General features: G+C 41.3%; 4 protein-coding genes across 6 annotated transcripts; 2 read left to right on the top strand and 2 right to left on the bottom strand.

Moving 5' to 3' along the window:
* Positions 1-499: 499 nt before the first annotated feature.
* dhrs3b (dehydrogenase/reductase (SDR family) member 3b) lies at positions 500-9,070 on the bottom strand. Its single transcript, XM_085354559.1, has 6 exons — positions 8,320-9,070; positions 3,986-4,129; positions 3,560-3,679; positions 2,859-3,097; positions 1,304-1,429; positions 500-1,213 (listed from the first exon to the last, which is right to left on the bottom strand). The coding sequence occupies exons 1-6, from the start codon at positions 8,512-8,514 to the stop codon at positions 1,129-1,131; spliced, it is 909 nt and encodes a 302-aa protein (XP_085210685.1). The 5' UTR covers positions 8,515-9,070; the 3' UTR covers positions 500-1,128.
* Positions 9,071-10,021: 951 nt separating this feature from the next.
* aadacl4 (arylacetamide deacetylase-like 4) lies at positions 10,022-12,889 on the top strand. Its single transcript, XM_085354558.1, has 5 exons — positions 10,022-10,094; positions 10,861-10,985; positions 11,378-11,603; positions 11,938-12,001; positions 12,106-12,889. The coding sequence occupies exons 1-5, from the start codon at positions 10,022-10,024 to the stop codon at positions 12,887-12,889; spliced, it is 1,272 nt and encodes a 423-aa protein (XP_085210684.1).
* A 483-nt stretch (positions 12,890-13,372) lies between these two features.
* Positions 13,373-15,183, top strand: cfap107 (cilia and flagella associated protein 107). Of its 2 annotated transcripts, none has more exons than XM_085354557.1 (4): positions 13,373-13,483; positions 13,997-14,107; positions 14,477-14,651; positions 14,909-15,183. In XM_085354557.1, the coding sequence occupies exons 1-4, from the start codon at positions 13,373-13,375 to the stop codon at positions 15,181-15,183; spliced, it is 672 nt and encodes a 223-aa protein (XP_085210683.1). The 2 variants fall into 2 exon arrangements, with proteins under 2 accessions (XP_085210683.1, XP_085210682.1); XM_085354556.1 differs by having other exon boundaries at positions 14,876-15,183.
* A 1,897-nt stretch (positions 15,184-17,080) lies between these two features.
* klhdc7a (kelch domain containing 7A) lies at positions 17,081-19,330 on the bottom strand. 2 transcript variants are annotated; one of them, XM_085354555.1, is made up of 2 exons: positions 19,046-19,330; positions 17,081-18,961 (listed from the first exon to the last, which is right to left on the bottom strand). In XM_085354555.1, the coding sequence occupies exons 1-2, from the start codon at positions 19,328-19,330 to the stop codon at positions 17,081-17,083; spliced, it is 2,166 nt and encodes a 721-aa protein (XP_085210681.1). The 2 variants fall into 2 exon arrangements, with proteins under 2 accessions (XP_085210681.1, XP_085210679.1); XM_085354553.1 differs by having other exon boundaries at positions 17,081-19,330.
* Between the last annotated feature and the right edge of the window lie 2,228 nt (positions 19,331-21,558).

Raw genomic sequence — 21,558 nt, 5'->3', positions numbered from 1 at the left:
ATAATATCCTCAATCAAAAGGTAATTGTAAGACACTGGCAATGACAAATCTCATCCATTATAATTTTCCACAGCTCCAATTCTTTCTTTTGTGCTAAAGCACTGGGACATTTTGAGGTTTAATGCAGTAAAACAAAAGAGCACCCATACTGTCACATCATTTTTGTCCTGGAATATAAGCCTCTCAGGTTTTAGTAATTCAAATCACATTTATATAATCTAACACAAATGTGCAGCAACTGCAGACATCTTCAGATTGCTTGGTTAAAAGCCAAGCTAATGAAATCAAACCTGACGTCATCTTAGCAACAGAAGATGTTGCTAAGATGAAATTAAAAATTACTTTAATTTTGTTTTAATAATTAAAGCCTTGATGAATGACTGTCTGCAATACGTACAATAAAGTTTTTTCTGGCTGTTCACATTCATTGAATGCAATTAAAACCATTGTGCAGGCATTAGAAGGGCCTGACTGACTTGTTTTGAGTTCATTGTGTTTATTGAGATTTACACTATCCCCCCTGTAACATTTTCTGACAGCAGAGAACAAACAAGAATATGCCCCACATGGCCCCCATGAGTGCATTTTATGTTTTGACAACATCGTCTGTCACAGTCACTGATCTCATGCTTGGAATAAATCAAAGCTGTTATCGCACTGCCATGGCAGTCAAAACCCTGATAGAATACAATGTCTACCGCCCAAGTGTTCACTTTTTCTATTTTCATCATGTACAAATGGAGAAAGTGCAATTCTAAAACTCGATTTTATTACCTTGTTTTGATTCAAAGACATATTAAAAGAATTTAAAAAAAAGAAAAAAAAAAGAAGAAAAAGTAAAAACAGGCGACAAAATATGTGTCAATAAACTCCCAGAATAACTACTGGTATAGAACTATGCATGGCTTCAGATCAAAGTGAGTCCTCCATACTATATACATATACATAGGATCAGGGTGTATCGAGCAGTTTATCAATTACTTGTAACTGTAGAAGCGACACCCTTGCATGTGTTTGTCTTCACTCTATCATGGGACCTGCTCCACTTTCACATGTGTAAAGGTCCATATTCCCTTCATCACACCCGAGAACTGTTGAGGTCGCTCTCATATTGCGCACAGTCCAGGTTCATGTCCTCCCTTTGAATGTGTTCATGCAGGTGTAAGTCCCAGAAAACTTGTGGATTTCTTCAAGTGCAACTTGTGGCACGAAGCTAAAGACAGACGAAAAACACTAGTGTCAGCATGTTAATCGTGAAGTAGAAAATACAGCAATAAAAACAAGATAGCACATGAAATCTCACCTTTTGAGAATGACAAGAGCGTGCATTGTCCATGGCAGGTAGAGGAAAGCCTTGTCAGTTCTGACTGCATCAACAGTCCTCTGGGCAACTACTTCAGGTTTGAGGGGTGGAAAGAGCTGGGGAAACCTGGAAAAAAAAAAATGACAGTTTGAGATAAAGTGATGTTGTTTCTGGGACACTCTGGGAAAATTTTGATTATATTTTCTATCTGCTTCAAGTTTTATCTGTGCAACCGCTGTTCATAACAAATGCCAGAGCGCAGCTGAATTTGAAATTATGCTGCCATACTTTATCTCGCCAAACTGTACATTTTGGATTTTTGACATACCCAATAACTATTACAAAACAGTGTGAAAGGTCTGATGCAATCATACACCCAGGATGTACATTCAATGTCAAATATGCGAAGCAACGCAGCACCATTTAAAAAAAAAAAAGTTTAAAGCAGCCATGTTTTCATGTGATCTCTAAAATCCTAAAATAATTACTAGCCGTCTGTTAAATATCGAGTCATTAGCTGATTTAGTCAAAGTATACAAATTCCTTTTAAAATGTTAAACTATCATTTCTGGTACCGTAAGTCAGAAGAATCATGAATCAGGTGGATTAGGAGAGTATCTTAATACTCGCTTTTGATTTATCCAGTAGTGTGAATGTTTTATCATGATCTATGACGGCGTAGATCATTACAGGGGAAAAGGTTGATAGCCTATAGGATAGATTTTATAGCAACCACAAGCATCTGTACAAAACTCCGTGCCCATTGATCAAATACAGGGCAAGTGAAAACTGACCAGCTGGTTGGCTCTAGACGTAAAGTCAGAAGATTACCAAACTCATTCGATCTTTCCCTTTCTGGACTTTGAATAATAGTTTTCAAAGTAATCCATCCAATAGCTGTGAAGGTATTTCCTTCTGAGCCACAAATGTCAACCTCACACCAGTGATACAGGGAGAGGCATGGAATCTCTAAAGTCAGTAGGATTAACCCTGTAGGGGAATAATAACAATGTTCAGAGTTTGCAGTGCATCCAAAGGTTATTGAGATATTTCAGTCTGAATTTAAGTGTTGGATTTGCTTGATGCATTTCCACTTAAAATTTCTATAAGATTTTGTTCAAGGGACTAGGATACTTCAGATCTACTGTTGTCCAAAGACACAAAATGGGCAAAAGACACAAATTAGTGGGCTGATGTATGGAAAAATGATGCTCGTTTTCTCCAGTAGTATTCATAATAATTCTGGCACCTTCCTGAAATGTTGTCAGGAGATTTGGATAGCTTTTTGTGTACTTTAAAATGTAACTGATTTAAGAAATGAAATATTTTTTGTAACTCACTGCTTTGTTTTCACCAATTACATTAAAGTGGCTTGTTTAGCCACTATTAAACCAGCTCCCTCTGGCTTACTCATCCAACAAAGCATTAGGGTATTAATTTTTCCCAATTGTAACCATATTTTTTGTGATAGATAACCCTAGATAACCCATATTTCTGAACCATGGTATGACGTAAGAATGGTCCACCCTCGCTTCCTTTTGTTGTGTCTTCTCACCTGACTCTCATGCCCTGGAACATCTCTGTATTCGTGTGAAAGGGAAGCACTGTGGTACAGCTGACACCAGGACAGTCCAGCAGGCCCAGTGTCAGGCTCTCCATGAAGGCCAGCGATGAGGCCTTGGAAGTGCAGTAGTCTATGGCCCCAGGGATCGGAGACTGGGACAGGATGGAATTAATGCATACGACATGGCCGTGCTGCAGCTCCAGCATTCGAGGCAGGAAAGCTTTTGTTGTCTAAGACAAAAAGAAGAAAAAGAGACTGTGAAAGGTAGAATGAAGGAAAAAGCGGTGAGGGGTGTAGAAATAGAAGGTGAAATATATTCAGAGTAGAAAGAAGAACAGACAAGAGAAGCAAGCCCACACTGTAACGACAGATTAAATTTCCATTTCCATTTAGTTGATAATTGCATTTCTGTCTGCATATGACATAGTCTTTTGATCTCCATTCAAAATAAAAATGCCATGAGTTTCACAACCCTTCTGATGTTTCAGGGGCTGAGAGGCAATTTGGAAATACCCCACTTAACCTGCCATAATAAGAGTCATGATTGACAAGCCTGTGGCTGCCTACTGCATACGGTGCCATGCTATAATCAAAATATAAAAATGATAAGGATAATCAGCTCAGAGGAATTTCCCTATATTTCCCTGTATTTGCAGGAAAACTGGCTCTGCTACAATGTAATCAAATCTTACCCAGAACTGCCCCATGGTGTTGATGTGTTGGGATTTCAGAAGAGCATCATCATCGCTGTCCATCAGACTCTTGCCATGGACGACTGCTGCGTTGTTCACCAATATCGTAACATCTCCCACCTGAGATTAAAAAGTGCAAGAATAGGAAGAGAAAACCCTGTCAAAAATGTCAAGCATTTGCTGTCTGCTTTCCTGAAATGATATAGTTGTACTCCACAAGAGCTGTCAACATTCCAAGCTCATATTTAGAGATTTGAGATGAAGTGTAATCTATACACACCAGATGGGAGAAAGAGCAGCTCAAAGCAAATATACATACAGACTAGACGGGGAGGCATCTCAGGGAAATATTTTATCTGTGTGTGCAAATTATATTTCTTCTTGTGCAAGCAGATTTATCTTTTCAAAAACACTAAGCTGCCATACCTTTTCTCTAACCACTTTGGCTTGTTTGTAAACTTCCTCCCGATTGGCCACGTCACACAGGAAGTAATGGCACTCAGTTCCAGAGAGGGTAATTTCTTCAGCCGTCTCTTTGAGGCACTTTTCTGTTCTGCCCCACAGGATTACCTGGTAAATAACAAGATGTTAATTTTCTAAACAAACACACGTATAATCAGTAGGAAATTCAGCATCGAGTGCAAAAAATTTTTTTTTTTTTTTTTTTTTTACAGTAATCACTCAATTTGTTTTTTTTGGCAGTATAGTGAAAATGAGTTTTTTGAATAGCAATGTTCTTTTTGTTCAGAGAATAGAGAGGGCAATTTCACTCCAACAAATAGTTTTCAAGCAAGATTAAAGGCTCGGGGGTTGGTGGGTGAATGAACTGTCTCTTCATCCACCTGGAGACTAAATGAAGGCTGGTCATTTGAGCAGGGAACATGAGGTTGGATAGAGGTGGGGGACTAGTGATTGGGCAATTAGATCTGTCAGTCTTTGGGGTCAGGGAAAGGTAATGAAATCAGGGGGTGAGCCCTCCTCATCTCTCAAACACAAATTCTCAAAGAGATTACATGGCCTGTTGGGCAGATGAGCCCTGTCATTTCTGGTCAGGGAGTCTGAAAACAGTGCGTGTGTGAAGTGCTGAAGACGCCAGTGTGGGATTTGGCTAGTCGCCCATGACCAAGGTTAATATTTGAGCAAAAAGTCCTCTGGAAAGTGATCTTGTGTATCTCAGAGTCAGAGACTGCGCGTGGGCGCAAGACAGCATGTCTGTTTGCTACCTCGTGGTTCAGCCTGTCATTCTCATTGTTTTACACCAATGAATATGCGTAAACATCCATTTAGTTAGTAGGCAGGATGGATTAGTCTAAGAGATCTAATTAATAAACATGACAAAAGATATTTTAAGACTTAGTTTAAAAAAAAGTGCAAAAGTATGCAAGCATGTTGCACAGTGCAACTCTTGCACAAATTAAACCTGTCATCTTCCAGCAACAGCGTAATTTCACACTGTGCCAATTTAAAATTCACTCAACACTGGTTGAGAGCCAAACATAGCACACTAACAAATACAGTAAAATAACTTTCATATTCACAATCTGGAAATAAAAGAAGTCCCAAATTGCTATGTTGCTCTGTTCTTCCAAGTATTCATGTGTCAAAAACTGTCCAAGGCTAATAGCAGCTGAAGCAGACCAAACACACCAAAATTTTTAGAAACATAAAAGACTGCAGTCTAGAATGTGCTTTTTATGCGCTTCATTTCTTTATCAGATCTGGAGCACTCTGGGTTTGCCTCCCTCTGTGAGTGGCCCTGGTTTGAATTGCTTTTGATTAGGTTTTCTGTTTGCTTCATTTGCAAGCCCATTTGAGTAATCAGTGAAGGCAGACAGGTCTTGATAAATAACTGAAAGCTTTTAATAGGAGTCAGGCAAACAAAGCTGACAGTTCTCATTAAAAGTCAGCACTTACATTGTGCTCTCCTGTTAAAATGTTATTTAATTCATTAAGTTTATCACCCGTCACAACATGCAGGATCCTCAGAGCAAACAAGCACTGGCCAAATTGCTATCTGGACAGAAATGTTAAGAAAACAGTTTTTAATTGACCTTGCACAAGCCCTCTTCGCTATTGTTGATAAACTGGTGATTGTTCTTACTTGGCATGCCTAACAAGACCTAATGTCAACACATGCTGTAAGTAAAAGCCCTTTAATGAAACAAATCTATGTTGCAAAGCTTAAAACAAGACTTTGAAAGGTAGACAGCAGATGTCACTCTATGCAGCTTAAGATATCCCCAACTAGCTCCAGCTACATTACAGTGATACTCTATCACTCGGGCCTGAATATATGGGTGGGTATGAGCCCTCCTTTTCACACCCATTGTATGGGCAAGCAGAGAGGCAGCACATAGAGGGGGCAGCAGGAGTTCAGGAGGCAGTCGCCTGCCGCTGTCTAATTACTGCGGAGACAGCAAGGTCAGTTGCAGGGCAATACCCAGCTGGGAGTGGTGTGCTTCCCGCCTCCAGCGCAACACAAGCACACCCACACAAACCTGTTGTCAGTGACTTGCTTCGGTTCATCTTCTTTGCAGAGATCTCCAAGTAATGTTAACAACCACATATAAAAGGAAAGAAAAAACGTGTAAACATTTTCCTCCCGAGTTGGTGGTGCTTTTAGGGAGGCTGCAAAATAATTAAACGAGCTCTGAAGAAATATACCATTTTAATTTTCTGAGTATTTACTGGGATTGTTATGAAAGACCCCTCACTGTGTTATTGGTTGCCTTTTTCTATTTTTTTGCCTCACGCTGGCGCTGCTCTCCCCTAATAGTACAGAATAAGACATGGCTCCCCTCCTGGGTCTCCAGCTTTTCATCTTGACTAATTTCCTCCGTTGACATTGAAGTCAGTCTTCCTTACAATGTGAAAAAACTAAAACCTAAGCAGAGGCGAAGGTAATTCTGGCTACTACTGACAAAGAGGCTCAAACAAGAGTTAGCGTAAGTTCGCAGAGGTCAGCCCTATTCACAATTATCCTTTTAGCATCTCTTTAGGCAGGGAGTAATTGTCATACACATTACCACAGGTGTTGTTTTCAAAGCCTTCACACCTTGATAATGCCCAACAAAAGGGTGCTGAAAAGCATGGTGACATCCATTGTTACGCAGCTGCAAAGTGAAGCTTTTAAAACCCACTGGTTTCTTCTAGCTCGTTCCCCAAGGAGATGGCATTGAAAGACAGAAGGAGGCAGTTAGTGTTTCATTGAGCTTTTAGCAATGTTTTCAAGCTGCTGAAATTGCACCTTAAGAGATCATCTGAGACGTGGCGCCTGTGTCACTCGTATGTATAATTGCAACCCAAAGCTATCAGCTGGGCTGCTCAACATGGGTAGAAATTACCACAATTTTCTTCCACGTGTAATGATGACTCCCATCTGAGGTGATCAAAAATAGAGCTACTCTGTATTGATACATTGCTGCTACAGGGCCACCAGCGACTCATCTGGCACTCAGCTGTGTAATGTTCACTCAGTAGGATTGGTAGACAAACCACAGCTGGAAATTTTGAACTGAGGTTACCCTGACCTGCAATGAAGACAAGCTGTGTGTGTGTGTGTGTGTGTGTGTGTGTGTGTGTGTGTGTAGTCACCAGAGCATTTTAGGAACAAGAGAAAGCTCCTTGTTAAGGGGATGAGGGATAGTGAGGGAGGTGGGACATGGAAGGTTAATTGTTGTGATGGATGAGGTGATTTCCAATGAAAATTTGAATTTATAATTCATTTTATCTTGGTGATTTATTTAGGAGTAAACCAAGCAACTTTAAGCGTCATGATATGGACTATTCCAACTCATGTCATCAATATAAACTTGTTGTTTTCAGGTAACCTACATATTTTGCTATACATTAATATTCATTTCCAGCTGTATAAAACAATGACAAATCTTTTTTTTCTGTTTACATTGCATTGTGTCTTGAGTATGGAAGATTTGACCCACATATATTCCATGATAAGTATGCATTTTAGTTACTGTAACTGGTTAAAAGAAACAAAAAAAGATAACAGAATGTGTTCCTTGTTATTGTTTCGCGAACACACCCCACAAAACAATATCTCGTGAACTCATGCTATCCTTGAAAACAACAACAACTTATCTGTTATTTATTAAGAACATTATGAAGTCTTTTGTTGTGGCATGCTAGTAGACGCTACAGTCTTATGGAGACTGCTCAAAAATGGCAAGAAGCTACAATAGAGAAATATCAGAGCTGCATTGACTTGAAGCAGTTTCAGTTAAATTTTATGCACTCTAAAATAAACAAACAGCCACATATGTAAAGCCACGGTTAATGTATAGTTTTTACAGCTAAATCTTTGGATGATGCACTTTCTGTGTAAGGCAAAACGCAAAAATCACCCTGGACCCAAGCAGAATGAATGTCAGCTCAGTACCACACTCAATCATATCAAGCAGCCATAAATGCTGTCCAGACCTGCCCTCTGGTTGACCCAAGCTGTTGTGCAATACCTGAACAAAAATTGTCACCGGTCTTACTGGACAACTAGGTTACTTGGAGGTCGTGATCCCTGCTTTTATAGAACATTGAAACAGCAATACACGTGGGGCAGGGGAGACCAGACTGACCAGGCTACCTGGTGAGGGATGAGGGGGGTGGTTTTGATAAAAGCTGAAAATATAACTTAATATATGACCAAAACAAATTGCTCAGAAAGTAATTTAATCTCGTTGTTAATAATGTGCTGATCTGAAAGGAGTGGAAGGAGGAAAGGTATGTGCAACAAGTTATCGACTTACCTTTCTGGCCCCATGCTTGGCAAACTCTTTGGCCAGGTGTCGTCCGATGCCTCGTCCTCCACCAGTGATCAATACCACCTCCTTGGTGAGGTCTTTCCGTCTGCTTGGCAACAGCAACATCAAACTTGCTCTTACTATACAGTAGAGGATTTGAACCGGGAAAAGAAGCATACGACACACGCTCTTCAGCTCCATTTCGGAACGTGCTCACGGATAGTCTGTAAGTATGTTTACGCTGCAAGTTTACGTGCACCGCAGATATCCGCCAACAGTGAACTGAGTGCGCAGACAGCGACTTCTGAGCTCCTGCAACTTTACCCGCATGCAAACAATATCATCTGCACTGTTGCATAACTAATCCACAGGCGAGAGATATTTTTTTTTTAAAACAGAACAGTGTGACTTGAAGAGCTCTGACAGTCTACATGCATCACGCTCACGAAATCAGTGAGTGATCAGTCATTGCGCCTGTCAACTACCGTCGAGGAGTACAAACGTGAAACACAAGTCCAGGCGACGCTCCGTAGTGCGCGCTACTCTGTGCTTTGGTGTTGCGTTCCTGTTCTGTTCTGTCCTGTCCTGTCCTGCCTTATATATTACCGCCTCTGCCCTGGTTCGGAACTTCCACTAGTGAAAGGAACTGGATGAACCTAAATAGGAGGTTTGTAAGGGCATTAATCCTGATTGACATGTTAAGTAGGGATGAATTTTGCTCCAGTGCCCGTCTGCCCTGAGTGGCTGCGCACTTGCCTCTTCCACACCCCTTCATGTGGCTACAACAGCGTTTCTCAACATGTGGTCTAGGTCCTCACAGTGGTCGCCGAGCAGCGAGGGTCCCAGCTGGGACCCCAAACTCTCACTTCACAGTTTCACTGATCCGAACTTCACCTCGTTACATAACGCTGGCCACAGAAGAACAATGATGTTGCAATCACAGGTCTCACTGACTGTTGCGAGTCAGTACAAAATATTCTTATATAATAGCGCCAGATGAATGACTGCCATCGTCAACAATGCCTAATGCCAGTTCTATTAAATTAATTAAATGAAACAAATAAAGAGAGGAAACAAAGAATCAGCTGAGCACCAAACAAACACATAGCTGATAAAGCCCCTAACACATTTGTAACCTCAATAAAAAAAAATCAGGTCTGGATTGTGTCAAAATCTAAAGTCATGTATTTCCTCCACTTTAATGTGCTAGGTTTATTTAAAAAAAAGTGAACATGTTATTTGATTGGACAGTGTGTTTGTACATTTGTAATGGTTTCCAACTGTTGGTATAAAGCGCCACTAGTTGTTTGAACCCAGTCTGTTGTGGTAACAGTATTTTTGAAGCACGCTATATTTTTTTCTGCATGTGACAATGCAGTTTGGGAAATAGGTCAGCCCGGTCTCAGAAGCTTGGAAGGATGACAACAATAAAACCGCATGAATACCTCCTAAACAAATCTTGTGAATTCACGAGCCTCAGACAAGATTCCAGTCTGTGATGTTTGGCCCTGGCACTGTGATTTTTACTGGGCAATGCTGAATACAAGACTTTTTCAGCAACTGGGATGGGTTTAGCCTCACAATGGTTGCTTTGTGCAAGGCTCAGTTACTTAGGGAAGACAGAGAGGCTCTCGGGGGCTGCTAAAAACTCCAAGACAACACGACTCCAGATGCTGTCTTTATTTTGCAAATTTCTGAGGTTTACAAAATGCAGATTCAAAGTCGAGAGCCCACTGGAGCTTATGCCAAAGCATATTCCACTGAAGAGATGTCGAATACAGGTCAGTGAATTTGCTAAAACATCATAGTACACATTGCAGTCATTGGCAAATATGTTTAAGCTGCCCACAGAATGCCACAGTGTAAACAGACTGTTTTTCAGAGTATCCTGTTTATTTATACTCATGCTATCACTGCCATCTACAGATCAACAGTGAAAGTTCAGATAAGGGTCTTTTCAGTCAGCCTTCATGCATCTTTGAGTATTTTCTTCCCTTAGACGCTAGACAATAAATTTGCTTCTCATTGCCACGCACAGGCATGAGCAACAGAGCTCATGTAGGAGTCAATATGTTCAAATAAACCTGAAAACACATGCAGACACACACCCACACACACACACACACACACACACATTAGAACCACAGAAAAATGTGAAAATGTTAGTAGGTGTTGGAAGGTATTTTAATGGGAACTATGGAAATGAAAGTAATTAAAAAGCTGCTCTATTAACATAAAATATTTTTTGCAATATCCATAGAGGAACAATATGGTTTCCTTGGGAAACATGTAATTCGTTTGACTACACAGTCATAAAATATGTTGAAGGATATAATTATTTTCCTGGGCAGCAGGCAGCTAAAAATGTCATTAAGTGAGAGCAAGGTCAGAATGCATTGCAGGCGGTTGTGGGAGGGGTGAAAAGAGGCTGAAAGCAGGTACATAAAACATTTACTCCTAATGACTTACCTTCAGCAGAGCAGACCAGCAACACCATGGACATCGGCTCGGCAATTTTAATAATTGGCTTCGCTGCTCTTGTTGCAGCCTTCCTTCTTCTGGTAATTGGACTTGTGTACGCTGAGCTGATGAATTCAGACGTTCCTTGTGGGGTTGCAAATAGAGGGAAACTGCGCATGGTTCATGGATTGTTTGTTGGTATTGCAGTCGTGGTGAGTATCAGTATCTGCAAAAGTGTTAGTGCTTAGTTTTGTATGTTGCCTGTATGGAATCATATCTATTTTTGTTAACTTTTTAAAAATATTCAACTTATCCTTTAGGTTAAACGCCTCTTGTGGAGAATAAAATGTACTCTTTTAGGTCATATGTGGATATCCTTCCTTCGTCCTCCAACACCTGATAAAGCTTACATCAGAGAAATTTTAGATAAGAAATCATAACCAACAAAGGTGCAAAGACAAAGTCATGTGTTCCGCTTCTTTGATGTTGTCATGAATGGGTTTTTTTTTTTCAACCAAATAACCTTCACTTTGACTTTATCTATCAGGGTTGTATATATTTTTGTCTCCTATTTGTTGTAAGTCTTTTGTTTCTCTCCTGCCAGGCTCGGATCCTACATCGGCTGGGCATTTGTCATCAGGTTAGCTTTACCCGATGGTTCGTGGCCTGTTTTCTCTCTCACCTGAAACAAGTTCCCGCTGGTCTGCGAGTGAAGGACATGACATTCTCAGAGGTGCCAGTGCGAGTATATGAACCTACCTCTGTGTGTGACGGCTTGAGGAGAGGTCTAATGTATTTCCATGGAGGCGGATGGATATTGGGAAGTATAGGTATATGATGTTACAGTCACTTGCTTAACTAAAATAAAAATGCTCAAATACAAGTAAAACCTGACTTCCTCACATTTACAGTCAGTAATTTTATGACAGTGGAACTGAATTTTAAGCAGCTTGAACTATAAGTAAAAACTATTTTCATTTGAGCGGTATGCAGCATAAGAAAGTTTCAAAATTCCGAAATACTACAAAATTGCACCCAAGTGTAATATTTTTCAGCACAGGTGCAGAAAGGACAAAGATGTGTCACCTTCTGTTTGTGGCTATTTATGGCTTCTTTTCTGCGACGAAAATCTTTTAATAACTCTATCCTACTAATCCTGAACAGATTCTGTTGATGAAGTGTGTCGGCATATTGCCATTGAATCTGACACCACTGTGATATCTGTTGGGTATTTACACTTTTTCCCCACTCCACATACAAATAGTAAATCTATTTTAACCACCATGTAGCTACAACTTAACATACTGCTCCTTTTCCTTTCACCCCTCTTAGATACCGATTAGCCCCTGAGCACAGGTATCCTGCCCAGCTGGATGATTGTGAGAAAGCAACGTGTCACTTCCTGTCTGTGGCTGAGACAGAGTTCGGGGTGGACTCTCACAGAGTGGCAGTTGGAGGGGACAGCACTGGGGCTAACCTGGCAGCAGCACTGTGCCAAAGGCTGGCGTGCAGTGAGGACCGACATCTGCCATTCCCTTGCGCTCAGGTCCTCATTTACCCAGCCCTGCAGATGGCAGATTTCAACTTGCCTTCCTACCAGCAAAATCATGCTGTGCCCATATTGTTTCGTGGCCGGATGGCATTCTACTTCCTGCAATATCTCAATGGAGATGTTTCTCTGTGCCAAGAAGTGCTGGAAGGTAACCATGTCCCCACTGAGCTCAGGCCACGCTACGAACTATGGTTATCCCCTTCCAACTTACCTCCTGAGTGCCTCACACGTGGTTTCTATAAGCACCCAAGCCCAGAATATGATGGGGAGGTGTATCACGCAATTAAAGAGGGTTTGGAACCTGAGGTTTCCCCTTTACTGGCAGACGATGCTCTCATTCAGAAAACCCCGCGAACCTTCATCCTTACCTGTGAATATGATGTCCTGAGGGATGATGGGATTCTTTACAGGAAGCGACTTCTGGACCTGGGAAAGGATGTCACCTGGCAGCATGTGCTAGATGGCTTTCATGGCATGATTAACTTTTTTAACCAGGGCTGGCTCACATTTCCCTCTGCAGTGCAAGTTGTGGATGGTGCTGTTCACTATATAAAAACACTGTGAGGGTAATAAATAAGATCCTGCAATAAACTTTATTCTACTTCCCATCTTGTCTTACATTTGAATAAACAAATGTGCCTCCAGTGTTTGTCATTACCATTATACTGTTCACAGAAGCCCCCCCCTCCAAATTCATTCCATTCCAAAAATGAAAAGTAGCCCAAGGAAACCAAGTCTGCATACAATATTCTGGCACCTTTTTAACAATACAGAGCAGGCAACTAAAAGGTAAATGCCATTCCTTAACTTTAGGAAATGTATTTCATTTTAACAAAGATGTAAGACATCTTCTATTTGCTTCCAGGACACTCTGCTTGCTTTACCCACAGTGTTTGCTGTACCCATGGCAACAGAGCTCTTTTTCCCCTCCACTGCTGAAGCGATTATGTAGTCAGGTGAATACACCTACATGCTATCCATTTGAATAGTTAAACTAGCTCCAGCAGGGCTTTAGATTTCCCAGGTGTGTTTGATACTGGGCAAAGTATGAACCAGAAAGCCAATGCACAGGATAAATGGGCCCAAACCGGATGGAGAATAGAGCAGAAGTATGCAAACAAAGTGTTGTTAGGCAACTGGGCTGAAGAAAGACTTCAGGTAGGCATATTGTCTGTTTACGACATGCTTTACTCTACAGTGTGATAATGCAGCATTTCGATTCAGGCTTTCCAACTCTATATCACAGTATGAAAAACATGTTTTTCCAATCTAAACATACAATTTCACCTCAGCCTGAGAACACAGACTTTCTATGTCTTTTCGTGCTGTGTCTAAAACATAATACTACATTAATGGCAGCCCGCCAACATTTTTTTAGAACCTGAGTTGGTAGTCAGATCTATAACAAAGTGATTAGGCGGCCTCAGTTCAGCTACATCAGCACAGCCTCCTGGTGGGCGAGAGCTGGAGACTAATTGCATTGATGTGAGTTTTGGCCATAGGCTGCTGGTTCAGGATTTGTGAGGAGAAATGACTTAAGGAATACTGTACAGCAGGTCAATTGTGAAATGTGAGCTCTGCTGATCCTTATGCTGGGATCATTGCTCAAGTCCCTGTATATCCCCCTTGCTCAGTCCACTTTGTGATGTCTGTTTATTCTCTCCGACACAGTTCACTCGCAAGCCAAAGATAGCCTACAGCACCAGTTCTGTAGACTACCGACCCCACAGGGATTTCAAGCCAGACATCTCTGAGAGAAGATCTGCCCTGCTGAGAGCTGAGGTCAGCCTTTAACTGCTCATTCATGGTATTATCACCAATTGAATGCCTGTCAAAAGCCTGCAAGTCAGGGTTTTTTTTCCCCGCTAGAGTGTGAACACTTCTGCATAATACTGATGGCCAAGATAAAGGCCTGTGATAAAACTCTTTATGAAAGCAAGTTTCTGTTCAGACTCAGCAGCAATGAAAAATGTGTAAAATCATCAATCCTACTGGGGACATACTATAGGGTTAGTTGGAGCAATTTGCCGCTGTCACATGGTGAGCCTCTTGAAGATTATTGAAAAAGAACAGGTCATGCCCTCTATATCTTAATCCAGAGAAGGCCACTGTGTGAAGGCTACGTTAAGATCTCTCTATATTGTTATCCAGGGGCTTCCATCTAAGACGATTTTTGGGCACCATGACCCGCCATCCTCACATTATCTGGTCACACAGTATGCGGAAAGCTACGGGCGTAACCTCATCAATGCTTTGCCCACTCTGCAACACAGACATGCAGACAACTTGACACAAAAGCCCGAGAGGTCTGACCAGCTGACTTCTGGTAAGTTCCATGCCAACACTGCCAGAAGGCAGAGATTATACATGGGAAATGACTTTGTACATTAAGCCATTACAAGGAGTATGAGTGCAGTGCAAACATAAGTGCATTAAATCTTGTATGAACAAAATACATCAGCAGTTGAGCTCATGAACAATTAACCTGGGGTGGGTCCAGATGCCTTTTTATAGTTCCAAATCAGCCACCGATGTAATTAATGGCTGCAGTAACATGGCAGTTAATGTGCTCTTCTTTTACAGCACTTCCAAACAACTTTGGCCCGCTGCAGACCACAAATCACCATTTTGAAATACAGCAGTCACACCTTCCATCTCTGACTGAGTACAGGTCAGCATACCAGAGGCAACCACTTAGTGCCTTCTGCCAGAGCCGCTTTGCCAAGGCTTCACACATGCTCTCCAGCCACCTCTATGAAGCCAATCGTAACAACAAGGATCTGGATCTGAGACAGCACTTGATCCTACAAGTCCCGGATCATTATTTCAGCCTATGTCCACCATCACAACAGGCTTAATTTCAGTATTGTAGCTATGAAACTGCCTCCAATACTGGTTAATTTAGAAGCTGTGTTTGTGAATTCCCTTTTTCCGTAGTTGGCAACAAGTAAAACCCTAACTCAACAGACCATTTGGGGAAATCAAATGGATTTTAAAAAATTAAAGACAATTCTCATTACCTTGTGAGGACTACTGTAGATTTACGCTGGTGAGTTGCTTTAGCATTTAAATGTGTGGGAGGGAGAAAGGGATGGGACTATAAATTATCTCCACCCTTTCAGAGCATAATTACATGCAAGTTCTTTCTCTGCGCAGAGTGTATGTGAAACTGGAAATGGGCTGTTAGTATTACTCTAGATACTCTGCGGGAGAAATAAATAAATAAAAATACTGTTGATGCCAGAACTGACCTGGGTATTTAGGTAAAACAGAAGCAATGAGTCATCCAAGGCAATGTCTGAAGGGATGTGTCTAACTCCCATTCCATTAGGTGTTTAATTACAGAGAATCAAAGTGTTTAATTAGGAAGAATCAAAGATGCTTATGTTTGATGGTCAACCATCTGCGTCTGCCTCCCTTTTTCCCACTTGCCTGCTGCCTTCCAGTGTAGCTCTGTTTCACCCACTGTTAGCTAGTTAGTCTCTCTACTGTGCTGCTGATGCCCGTGTGTCACATGACACCCTTGGGTTATGAGAAATCTTCAACACAACACGTCTTACCAAAGAACGGCTGTATTTGCCTCTGAGCCACACGATGGTGCTATAGCAACACGTCACTCTCGCTGTCTTTTAAGTCCTTGCCTTTACAGTCTGTACGGTGAGGAACTTAATTGTACATGAAGAAACAATGAGGGATTTAATATTTGCATCATTCTTATGCATATTCAGTTGTTAATGTAATCAACACAGTAAAATAAACCACACATATTTAGATTGAGCTTGTATTATTCTATTACTTTTTACAAGTCACACAAACAGCAGAATAGACATCTTAATAGAATTAGTCACTAAGTGTGGATTAATATTCACTGAATGACAAATTTCTAAATTCCTCTGATGTTTATAAAACAATAGATAACAAAGTGAAGATATCATTTGGTACAATGAGCTGAGGATGTTCTTAATCTTATTCACATTGAAAACAAATACACATCTTTCTTGCCACCATAGAAGGTGACTGAAATGACAGAAATAACTACAAGTCTGAGTGTTTCAGTGCAGTGACAAATGCTTTCGAAGCTTACCTATTTATATTGCATGGCATACCCATTTACATCATGTCATATCTAAAGAGCAACTGTAAGTAATGACGTTGTATTCAGGCCACTGTGTAAAATATATTTGTGCCCTACACAAGGGGACACAGTAATAGATTAAAATTATATTGTTAAATTCTTGTTCAGTTAGCGCTGAATGATTTCGTTTACTCTGATGCTTTTTTATGAATTATCTTTGGATTAAAGAGATTAAGCATCTGGGATGATATAAAACTAACATAATAGCAAGAAGAAGTTGCAAATCAAAGTAGCAAACAGTTTCAATGGCAGCACATCCTGTGTAAATCTAGGTAAACAGTAGTTTGACTACCATTAAGAGTCTTATAATTTACATCTATTGCCAAGAATGAGACATGAGGAAAACACAATTCTTTCTGTAATACGCAATCCAATAAAAATAAAGTACTTTTAGAAACAGATGCTTTCTTGCTTTGTGGAAAGGGAATCTTTATAACACTTCAAAAATGATAGAAAAGTGGTTGCAATTTTGCAATGAAATTTGGGGCTGGGCTGAGTTGAACATAAACCTGACCGAAGCAAAACTCACCCAGGCAACAATAAACTTGATGTAAAGCATGCTCTTGTAAGGATACTCAATCACAATCTAATCTTACCATCAATGGAAAATTGAATCCTCATTACACACTAGTCTGCTGAGGCTTCTTATCAGGTAGTGAAAGAATAAAGGGGAAAAGTGTGCCCTTGGCTGCAGAGAGTATGCTCAAATCCTCATCTATGAAAGCAGGAGAGATCTCATCAGCCTCGAACTTCATGGTGAAGTGGCGACTGACACAATATATTGTGTCATTCATCGCGACACACTGAAACGCAGGGCAATGCAGAATCCGTTTGGAGCTGCACTCATACCACAGTCGGGCCACCGTATGGTAGCGGTACACACTGACACCCAGGACTGGGTTGACATCAAACCGATACAAAAATCTTCCCACAGCCACAATATCTACAGTCTTGTATTTGCTGCCTACTATGAGACTTGGCCTCCAGGTGTCAGTTTTGGGGTTGTAGCGTAGTAGCATGTATTTAAGAGTTCCTCCAGAAACAAAAAGCTCTCCATCGCACACTGTCACATGGTGTGCCACAGCGAATGTATCATTAGGCAGAGGAGCCACAAATGTCCATCTGTCCAATCGTGGGTCGTAGCGCTCCACTGTGGAGAGGCACTCTCCTCCAATTGCATATATGTAGCCCTCCAGTGCTGCCAGTTTGCAGCGGGGCCTGGCTTCATTCATAGGACTGATCTCTTTCCAAATGGATGTCAAAGGATTGTAGCAGAACACTCGCTTTGAGGGTGTCATTTCTCTGTCAGTGCCTTGGCAGCCCACTGCCACGAATAAGTAGTTATCCATTGTGCACATAGCACAGGCTTTAGAGATGACCTCCTGTGGGATTAGGCAGAGTGTATGCCAAGTGTCTTTGTAGTCATCATAATAGTACACTGCGCTTGATGTCCTCCTCTGCTCTGATGTTGCTCTGCGCCCTTCAGTGTTGCTGACCCAATCTTGAGGATCCATGTCTGCAACCATGACAAACCTCTTCCCCCTCATTCTTTGCCTCTGGATTTGTTCCCGCTCACCAGCCATTAGCCGCCCATAAAGGCTGGGATCCCTGAGCACATGGAGGTAGTTATCAGACATGACCCCCAGGGCTGCTTTCTGCAAAGATGTCTGGCCATGTTTCTTAGCAAGGCACAGTGTCTCCAAACAATTACCCAGATCAAGCTTACTCTTTAAGACTTCTAAATCTGTGTCATCAAGAATTTTTGCTTGAAAGTCTAAAAATGGAGCCCCTTCTGCAGTCTCTCTATCTATCCCCCCCTTCACATTAAGGATTTTGCTGTCAGTAGCAGGACTGATAATTGGGTGAACAGAGAGAGATTCATCGCCAGCTATAGCCCGAGAGTGGGTCACTGGAGTTGAGGCTCTTGAAGTTAGAAAGGGGATCGAAAGCTCAGACTCCTGTGCTGCAGACAGATAGCTCTCTTTGCGTAAGAGTACAGGCCTTGGGGGTTTTCTCAGCTTGAGGCACCCTGGCGAGGAAGCATCTTTAACAGTGCTTTGTGGTGAAACCAGATCACGAATAGTGATGGGGTTTAAAGACGATGGAGACTCTCTGAAACTGCTGCCATGGCTTCCAAACTCCCCTGGCTTTGATTCAAAGTCCCTCTCATACTGAGAAAGTACCGTATTAATATCTGTAATAGAGTGAGAAGATGACTCAACATAGTAATCATATATCTTTCCACGCACAACCTGGTCTCCTGTCCCTTCTAGCACTATGTTTGCATCTTCCACTTTGACCTCTGCCTTGGAGAGGAAGCTGGAGTAGGACCCTTTGCTCTCCAGGTCCTGTCTTAACTCTCGGCCCACACCCACACTTCTCTCCAGCTTCTGCAAAATGCAAGGGGAGCGCCGCCCCGTTGTACTGACCATCCCACTCTCTGTTGGATCAGGGAGTTTCAGAGCAGATCCAAACATAACATTACTGGTGGCAACCTGTCCCTGCTTCTCATAAGTGATTATCTCTTCATCCATGCTGGTATCGTGGTCATCGTTTGTTGCAAACACATCCTCACTTGTTTTAACCTGATGTGTCAGGTCATCTGAATCTGCTAGCAACGATCTGGATTGCTGGCCCGCATCATCTGTCTCATGTTTTGTTGAGCTTTGATGTTGAAGTGTTGTCTCGCAGTTTTGGCAGGTTGCATTTCCTGGCTCTTTGTCTTTGACATAGAGCTGGATTCTTCTTCGATGCCTGGAGCTGTAGAACCTGTAGCCCCAAGAAACCAGCAGCACTGCAGCCGCAGAGACACTAAGTTTCCACAGCAGCTGCATGTCGAACTGGACTCCCAAAAGCTCCGCAATGGGCATAGCTGTAGCAATGTTGGTGGCAATAGTTGGTTGGCTGATCCTATTGAGCGTTATTGTCAGTGCATCTCAGCTGATAGGAACTGTCTGGTTGTCATTGTAAGAGAGCTGCTGTGATCTGATGACTGTGCCTCCGTGCCCAAAGGATCAAGTGTAAAATGATAGCTCTTGAGGCACAATTTGCATCACTGGCTCTGCAGAGGCGGGGCCCTTTCATGCACCACCTGTGGCAAGTCACATGCAGCTTCAGTATCCATACACGGAATATGTAAATACGCTATAGATCAATATTTGGTTATGCAATTTGTTGACTCAACAAAGCCTTTTCCCACAACTATTCAAATGTTATGTTGTGTAATGGAAGAGTTAAAGTTACCGCAATACAAAGCCTTACTTTGCAGGGTTACGTTTCAGTTTCAGCATCTTGCTGTTTTCATGCATAGAATGTATTATGTACATTTCTAAAACAATTCCCCAAAATATTATGAGAGATAACTCTTCTTCACTTGCTTAAACATACTTCTAGCTCTCCAGAAGGAAATCATGGTTTGAATAAAGGGCGGGGAGTAATGATACCTGACATTTATCAAATACTTATTAACCAGGATACATCTGTTTGCACAGCCATGCTCCATATTAAAGGTCCTTTCCCTGCCAGCGCAGATGCTTAAGTTAGTCTCTGTTAAGATGATCTGAAGATTAGTATCAGAGACTTAAATGGCAGTCACATGCTATTATAAACACAATAAAGTGTACAGAGCACCATCTGAACAATAAAAGCATGTGTAATGCAAATAAAATGGGAAGTCTTTGTACACATAACCTTGGGAGTGTCATTTATTTCTCTACACTATACTAGATTCAAACATGTATTTCTGCCTCATGGGAGATTTGTTGCTCAGTTGCTGCTGCCAAGCTGCCATTTGTATTGTTGATAACACAGCAGCGAGGCTGTGGTCAACAACAAAATAGTATTCATCTTAACAGCGTGTTTAGAAGCATTGTAAAGATGCATCACGTGAGGACTCGTACACAGGGTGTGTCAGATTTCCGAGCCCACACTGGCAATGTTTGGTCATCTGATAGGACAGCCTGCAGACAACAAAAAGGAAACTGGACTCTGCAAGCACATTTGCCTCCTGAATAATTCACAAATGCTCTGTGCAACCTCTTATCCTCACCACTGCTTCTAGCTTCAGGTGGAGCATTCAGAAGACGATTATCATGTGCATTGTAGTCATGTGCTTTCACTTCTTTCTTATAGAACGACAACATGTGACTGAAAATAAAGAAAGCATAGTAAGTGAAACTAAAACCTTTTTTTTAATAGATTCTTGCTTATGCACAATGTTTTTCTTTTGGATTAAAGAAAATGTGACAAAGCAGTGCATTTAAAGGCTCTTTTTTCTTATCTATTGCATATTTCTGGTCCACGATAATATGGTTATGAATTTAGTACTCATAGCTACTGGTAAGATGTGGACAACAGTAACACAGCCTTATCCACAAACTATTTAGGACAGACTTCTTCTGGCATGATGATTAAATCATATAAAGCCAATTGGCACATTGTATTGTATTCAGAAATGGACCCTTTTTTCTCACTTGAATGTAAAATGAGTGAGTGAAAGCAAAAAGCACAGAAGTGCCTCTTGAATAAAAATTACAATGATAGCCGAGTTAGAATACTATACAGTGGGTGGACAAGGATTTGTGCCCTTTGCTTCCCTTGCCAGATAAAATGTCATTCAAAGCACATATGACTGTTTGTTAATAATGTTTGTGCTCTGCAGCTCTCATCTCCCGTATGCAGTATGCAATATGGATAGTACTTTGGCAAGGTGAGCTGATATACCAAACAGATAGGTCTATCCTTTCGGTTCACCTAAGCTTCAAAATCTCTCCTCTTACCTCCCACCTGGTTTAAACCTTAATCCCTTAATACATGTTGGGTCCTTAGAATAGCTTAAATTGCAATTTGCAAGTCCAAAAAATGCAGGATTACATTGCATTAAGCTATCTTTCACTGAAAGGCCAGAAGAGTTAATGGCAATGTCAGAATCTCCTTCTAAAACCACGTTGAGGTCCATATCATTAGAAAAAATCAAAAAGACGTCTTTTTCTCCACAGAGTCGATCAGCACACGTTCTTATACATTATGGTGGGATTTTATTTAAATAATTTCAACAGTTCTTTCAACCACCTTGATTAGCATGTGTCTTCGGTATGAG

The sequence above is a fragment of the Diplotaxodon limnothrissa genome, linkage group LG5 (genome assembly GCF_057381915.1).
Source record: "Diplotaxodon limnothrissa isolate DT_005_m linkage group LG5, D_limnothrissa_male_GT1.1, whole genome shotgun sequence".
NCBI lineage: Eukaryota > Metazoa > Chordata > Actinopteri > Cichliformes > Cichlidae > Diplotaxodon > Diplotaxodon limnothrissa.
This window is presented reverse-complemented; position numbering and strand designations above follow the sequence as displayed.

Excerpts from the sequence above, each read along its gene's own strand:
- aadacl4 (XM_085354558.1), top strand. The coding sequence starts at position 10,022 with ATGCAGATTCAAAGTCGAGAGCCCACTGGAGCTTATGCCAAAGCATAT. Across the intron at positions 11,604-11,937 it reads ATGGATATTGGGAAGTATAG|ATTCTGTTGATGAAGTGTGT; the intron begins GTATATGATGTT and ends AATCCTGAACAG. Across the intron at positions 12,002-12,105 it reads ACCACTGTGATATCTGTTGG|ATACCGATTAGCCCCTGAGC; the intron begins GTATTTACACTT and ends CACCCCTCTTAG.
- dhrs3b (XM_085354559.1), bottom strand. The coding sequence starts at position 8,514 with ATGGAGCTGAAGAGCGTGTGTCGTATGCTTCTTTTCCCGGTTCAAATC. Across the intron at positions 4,130-8,319 it reads CCAAGCATGGGGCCAGAAAG|GTAATCCTGTGGGGCAGAAC; the intron begins GTAAGTCGATAA and ends GTTATTTACCAG. Across the intron at positions 1,430-2,858 it reads TTCCAGGGCATGAGAGTCAG|GTTTCCCCAGCTCTTTCCAC; the intron begins GTGAGAAGACAC and ends TTTTTTTTCCAG.
- cfap107 (XM_085354556.1), top strand. The coding sequence starts at position 13,373 with ATGAACCAGAAAGCCAATGCACAGGATAAATGGGCCCAAACCGGATGG. Across the intron at positions 13,484-13,996 it reads GGGCTGAAGAAAGACTTCAG|TTCACTCGCAAGCCAAAGAT; the intron begins GTAGGCATATTG and ends TCTCCGACACAG. Across the intron at positions 14,108-14,476 it reads CTGCCCTGCTGAGAGCTGAG|GGGCTTCCATCTAAGACGAT; the intron begins GTCAGCCTTTAA and ends ATTGTTATCCAG.
- klhdc7a (XM_085354553.1), bottom strand. The coding sequence starts at position 19,330 with ATGCCCATTGCGGAGCTTTTGGGAGTCCAGTTCGACATGCAGCTGCTG.